We start from the raw sequence: 6329 nt of genomic DNA, 5'->3' as shown, positions 1-6329 counted from the left end.
AAGTGCACATAACAACTCAAACAGTCAAGTTCACAACTCAATTCATCACAAGCAATATAAAATTCACAACTCTAACCACAAGTTCATAACATAAATGGTAGAAAATTGAATGAGTCATTTGATAAATACCAAATTATAGTACGTTTTGACCAATTCATAAACCTACCTGCGCCCTATGATAAATTATCATGAAAAAAAATTATAATATTTTTTAATTATTATTAATTAAGTTTATTTATTTATTTATCTATCAGGTATATTTATCATAATTTTATATTATCTAGAGCATTTATTATTTTTTATCTAAATACATATTTATATTTTTTTTAAATGGGATCCAACAAAAGATATCTATTTTTTTATAACAAGTATAAAATGCTGTGGCTCATAACTTTACTAATAGATCAATCGTGTGTCCCGTGTAAAAATTGAAATTACTTAAAAAATACACCTGTCTTTTATCACCACATCAAATCCTAGGGATGGATCGATATATCCATAAAATCTTAAATCCCTAAATTAGGTAAGCTTACAGAGCAATGTATCCATGTGTTTCTCTATTTAGGCTCACTACTTGAGTTATATTAGGTGCCACCTAGTCTTATCAGGACTAAGACTCGAACCTTCATGATCTGATATGATTCATGTTCGATTCGATCAAAGTTGAATGTGTCGGACCAGGTAGAGTAAACCCGAGTGTTGTCGACGAAAAGGGCCCATGAAAGAATTTTCATTGGATCTGCTACAAGGGTAGCGCAAACTTGACATAAACTCAATGACAACATAAAAGGGGAAGTAAGTTCTGCATCAGTTGGCACCTGATCACTTAATGATAATCTCAGAGAATAGTTTAGGCTGAGAAATGAGAGATAATTATTGTTACTTAATTACAAGAGATGACTATTTACCCATCTACTTGTCGATACCGAGCCGCAAAAGAGGAGCATTCTTGAGTGAAGTTCTCCTTCTCAAAGAATAGCACATCTCGCCACAAAATCCTTTTGTTCCATCCTCTCATCATCATTGCCTGAATTGTTCATTGAGGTGTGATTTTACACTGAGAAAGGGCGGAAAGAAAGGTGAAGATGATTTTTGTTCGTAGTTATACCTTCGGTTGGCTGATGAAGTTTTCGGTTTTGGGGAGCTGACATCTCTTTCTTCAAGCATGTTAGAATGTCCTCCATTGTGTATTCCCTTTGCCAATTCGCGAGCATTGGGAACAAGCTAGGTTCGACCTGAAATTTTTTAGAGCGAGATGAAGTTCTATTGTTACTTGTATGGAAACAAATCGAATGTCTATAGGAACTACCACTCCAGTTTCCTGATTGATGCATGTCATGTTGATTTGTGACTGGAAACGGACGGTCGGAGGTTTTTCGGGATAGTCTTTATCGCAAAAGAGTTTCAACTGGTATATCCGCCCTTCATGAACAGACTGCAAACAGAGTGAGCCAGATGGGTAAATAGTGGACATATGGAAGCATAAAGAAGACTAGTGACATTTTTGAAACAGTGAGATAAGAAAATATACATTTGGGGGACCAATAATCGTCCCTGTCCACGATCGCATATAAATATCTTCAGCATCATCCATTCCGTAGCTGACAGTACCATCACCGATGCCCTTTTCTCCCCTCTCGAGCTCTTCCAGCAACCTGAAGCTTCTTGGAACTGCAGAGAGAAGGTTTACAAATTTCACTGATATGAAACCATAATTGCTAGTGAAGAACAAAATTAATCTTCTCTGGCATCATTCTATCACTGCAAATCAATGCAATTATTAACCAAACCAGAAAAGCAAATCTCCAGTACTGCGAAGTAGTAACTGAATTGAGGTTAAGCTCAATATGTTATGTAAGTCGATTGAGGTTGAGTAACGTGAAAAGTGACTGGAAGAACCTCAGGAGAAAGTTGAGAAATGCACTGCAAAATGCAGAAACAAGTTGTGCTACTTCAAAATCTTCTCTAGCATTATTAAGAGTTGATGCAAATCCAGAGGATAAGAATGCCAAATGGCACGATACAAAGGAGTATACAGTAAAAACAAATTAATTTAGGCTATATCAGTTTAGTCGATAACAGTTTTGATTGTTGTTGATGTGGTGCAAAAGGAGATTAGTGCAGGTTGTTCGGAATGTTCAGAAGGATGAGTTTCTGCAAGAAAAAATATAGAAATTCTTGATGCAAGGAATATTACCAATGGGCTTCCTTAATGCATTAGAGGTAGTTAAGGGGGAAAAAAACGTTTTTGATGCCAGCATCCCTAAGAAGTGAATTGATGCTCGGAAGTCTTTCGGTAGTTGGTGACATGGTGAGGACAAATCATTTGTAGCAAAAGTTGATTTGGTAGGCAATAATTTTGTTCAGAAAATAATAAAATCTCTGGAAGGAGCTTTCCCTCAACCAAACACAAGAGCAGATGTTTCCTGGATTATATTAGTTTTCCTACTAAATTTCAGCTACTCCTAATAGATAAAATGCACATGCCTCTGCTTTGTCTCTTCAGCACATTAAAAATATGCAAGCAAGTTCCTTTCCATTTCATTTCATGATGATCTAAGTGAGGTGGTTTCTATTTACTGCCATTCGTAGTTGTGGCTTTGGATGAAAGCAGAAGTAAAATAAGGATTTCAAATTTTAACATTTAATGGTTCAAAGGACTCCATTAAGAATAATTGGGAAGTATCACAAATCTCCCAAACCTTAACAAGTTGAGGGGAACTTTGGTGGATGGGAATAGAAATATGGTAGGGAATTTGATGCACCATAATAGTTAAATACTGCCATATCAATATAATTATTGTATCAATACTGTAAATCCAACATATCAATACAATCACCAATGATCTGTTAGATACCTTTGCAACATAAATGCTGAATTATCACCAGTGGTTTGACAATTAAAAGGCTACAGTTGTGAAAATGGTTGGAAGCACACATGTCTGATCAACCAACTTCACTATTTGTTATAATTCCGACCAAAACAAAAGTCCTTATGTAATGGCATGTCAAGTATAAAATAGTTCAACTAAACAGATAATCTGTATGCAGCGCATAAAACTGGTAATATAATAAGCAAAAAAACAAACAAAAGTAGATGAGGAGTTCTGATTTCATGGCTATAGCTCTGATGCATGTCTAAATTCAATTAGGCCAGAAAAATTCCGTTGTTAAAAGAATCTATTTTATATGCTAATGAGTTATGACATCAGGAGCTAGGACAACAATATTTGACTTCTCTGATATTTGCCTTACAAAACTGTATTTCAATTTCCACACTCAATCCTGAATGACACAGTTTCATTTCTTTGCACTGCCTACTGGAGGAGATGAAAAATAAGTATATTAAATAAGCTAAAACATAAATTGACAAAGGAAAAGTACCAACATAAATTGCTTCGCCAATAACACAAGGGCACTCTTTCATACACCTCCTTTCGTTTGTTCTCAACTAAAGTGTTCAAAATTTACTTATTTTCAAAACCTACTAACAAACTGAATCTGTCACTCTCTGCATCTTATCTAGACTCCTCCAATTACAGAAATCGGTCAGTCCGAAAACTTGATAACACACATGAATCACCTCCGGCGTCTCATATGTCGAAGCACAATCTCTCATTTTAAAATTGAGGGTACCAGGAAACGCATCCCAAGAAAGCCGAAAATAGCAAAAGAACAAAAAAGAAAAGGAAAAACAAAAAACTCGAAGGGGGGCAGAAAGCGCACCAACAACACGCGATCCTTCGGAGGCCATCTTCGAGCAGTTTGCAACTCCGCGAAACGAGAACAAGAGGGAGGGGTAGAATCGAACTTAAAGTAAACTATGATGAAGCGGATCGCGAAGCCTTCCCTCCGCGGTTAGCTGCCGCGCTGGGGTCAAGGGAATCAGTATCCTTCCCCGCCAAGCAAAGCGGGAAGGAGGAGGGTTACTTCTTCCGTCCCCTTACAGCGACATCGCCGGCGTCGAAGAGCGGCAGCACGAGGAAACCGAGAAAGGAGAAAAAGGGAAAGTAAGAAGAAGACGAACTGAGCGATGGTGGAATTTGCGGTTATTTAAATATAGAAAGTGGTGGCAGCGAAAACATCACTAAGATGATATTTTTCTCTTTTTTATTTTTTTTAAATAGCATTTTAATTAAATTGGTAAATAAAAATTTAAAAAAATATATTTTTAAATAAAAATTTAATAAGAGAATTGTGTCTTTTCTCCCTGAAAACTTAGTTTTGGCCAACACTTCAAATAATACAAATGGATGATAACGAAAGAATTAAATATTGTATGGCACAGCTGTTTTCCATTTTTTTCACATGAATTAAACAAAAAAATTAAAAATACTTCATTTTTTCTTTGAAACAATTCCATCATAAAATAGTTGGTCAAAAGTTAAGAAAGCACCATTTCTTTATCCAATTGTCGTCAAAGGACTACTTTAAGTTTTTTTTTATCAAAATGCTCCACGTCCTATTATAAAATCGGATTACATATTATAGTAGCTAGATTTCATAGCTACTATATAATTATTATAATTTCTTAATTGCTATAATATGTATACTAAATAAATGTTAAGATGTCATAATTTTTTATTTAGATTCACAAAAACGACACATAGGAGGGGGCTAGCCTGGGCTTCTTATAAGAGTATACTACCTAGCTCAAATACTCAAAGGTCATTATAAATTTTCTAACTAGCCTAGTATATCCTCTTCTTCATATTCAAGACTTCAAATTTAACCCAAGTTTGATGAGAAGTCTTATATAGTAAAGCATAATATTAATGAACTTAATTGATTATATTTCTGGTGTCTTGTACGGTTATTCACTTTATATTATTTTAACGGTAAATTGCCCTAAAATCCCTAATAGCAAACTTAACTTCCTCTCCAGTCCTTGTGTCAGAGAAAATTTGTTCACTCCATGCATGTAAACTTTTCTTTGTTTCAACTCCCTAATGCACATCGATTTACCTAATTGCTTTTAATTTTTTAGGTATAAAAAGTCCAAAATGAAGTATAATTCCTCCTAAATTCAACACATTTAAACTAGAATCTAGAATTTTTTTCTATCAAATTAACCATGACTCTTTTTTCGCCTAACCAATCAATTGATATACTCGATTCTAATTAAATGATGTTGAATTTAGGAAGAACTATATCTCATTTTGGATCTTTTATACCTATAAAAAATAATGAGGGATTCTGTTTTATAAAAATAGTGCTATAATTCCTCCTAAAGCCATCATCATATAACTAGAATCGAGTATATCAATTTATTGGTTAGGTGAAAAAAGAGTCGTGCTTAATTTGATAGAAAATATTCTAAATTCTAGTTTAAATGTGTTGAATTTCAAAGAAATTATACTTCATTTTGGACTTTTTGTACCTAAACAATAAAGGCAATTAGGTAAATCGGTGTGCATCAGGGAGTTGAAACAAAAAAAAGTTTGCATACAAGGAGTGAAAACAAATTTTCTCTGACATAGGACTGAGAAGGAAGTTGAGTTTACATGCAGGGAATTTAGAATAATTTAGTTTAGGATAATTTACCCTTTTTTTAATCTGTTTTTGTTCTTTGAATTATTTGTTTTAATATTTTGTTAAAATATTATCATTATGATATGAAAGACTTGTTATATAATATGATGCATTAATTTTTTGATGAACAAATTTTTTTCATATAAAAAATAATGATTTATTTAAATTTAGTCCCTTGGAATAAAATCTTGGTTTTACCCCTAGATGCACAATATATCAAATCAAAGATCTCTAAACAAGTTTTGATATGATATATTTTGTATTTCATAATTCAACTCGAATTAAAAGTTATGATATCTTAAAGTTGAACTTGTAGTTGTAACAGTTATGATTTTGTAGCTGCTACACCGTATATACCGAGTAAATTTTGATAGACTATAATTTTTAACTTAGGTTGAAACACAGGACGCACAATATATCAAATTAAAAATCTCTGAATAAACTTCAATTTGATATATTATGTGTCTCGTGATTCAATCTGAATCAAAAGTTATGACCTCTCAAAATTGAACTTATAGTTATTACAACTACGATTTTATAATTACTACAACTAAATTATCACACAATTATAACAATTATAATTTCATAACTACTATAACGTGATCCAATTTAGACAGAAATATAAACAAAAGTGTATGTTAAAAGTATGCAGCATGTCAGAAAATACTCATGTCAATTCATAAGGGATAGGGCGCCCTTTAAATAAAAAATCAAAGTGGTACGTCTGTTTGACGATTCGTTAAGAAAGGAGCGTCCTTTTTTATTTTTGCCCAAAAATAGTTTACACTGAAAAATAT

At 33.4% G+C, this 6329-nt stretch overlaps 1 protein-coding gene across 1 annotated transcript; it reads right to left on the bottom strand.

The window, feature by feature from the left end:
* Positions 1-761: 761 nt before the first annotated feature.
* LOC122046087 (ubiquitin-conjugating enzyme E2 variant 1C-like) lies at positions 762-4042 on the bottom strand. The gene is made up of 5 exons (XM_042606598.1): positions 3727-4042; positions 1532-1671; positions 1310-1435; positions 1109-1235; positions 762-1027 (listed from the first exon to the last, which is right to left on the bottom strand). Exons 1-5 carry the CDS (start codon positions 3752-3754, stop codon positions 969-971), a joined length of 480 nt encoding a protein of 159 aa, XP_042462532.1. The 5' UTR covers positions 3755-4042; the 3' UTR covers positions 762-968.
* Positions 4043-6329: the final 2287 nt, after the last annotated feature.

This window comes from Zingiber officinale, chromosome 2B (genome assembly GCF_018446385.1).
Source record: "Zingiber officinale cultivar Zhangliang chromosome 2B, Zo_v1.1, whole genome shotgun sequence".
Taxonomy (NCBI): domain Eukaryota; kingdom Viridiplantae; phylum Streptophyta; class Magnoliopsida; order Zingiberales; family Zingiberaceae; genus Zingiber; species Zingiber officinale.
Note: the sequence above shows the minus strand (reverse complement) of the source record. Positions and strands in the feature narration are given on the sequence as shown.

What these genes read in the sequence shown, in the direction of transcription:
- LOC122046087 (XM_042606598.1), bottom strand. Translation starts at nt 3,754, where the DNA reads ATGGCCTCCGAAGGATCGCGTGTTGTTG. An exon ending in CGATTATTGGTCCCCCAAAT is followed by an intron (nt 1,436 to 1,531) that starts GTATATTTTCTT and finishes CTCTGTTTGCAG; the next exon opens with TCTGTTCATGAAGGGCGGAT. An exon ending in TCAATCAGGAAACTGGAGTG is followed by an intron (nt 1,236 to 1,309) that starts GTAGTTCCTATA and finishes AAAAAATTTCAG; the next exon opens with GTCGAACCTAGCTTGTTCCC.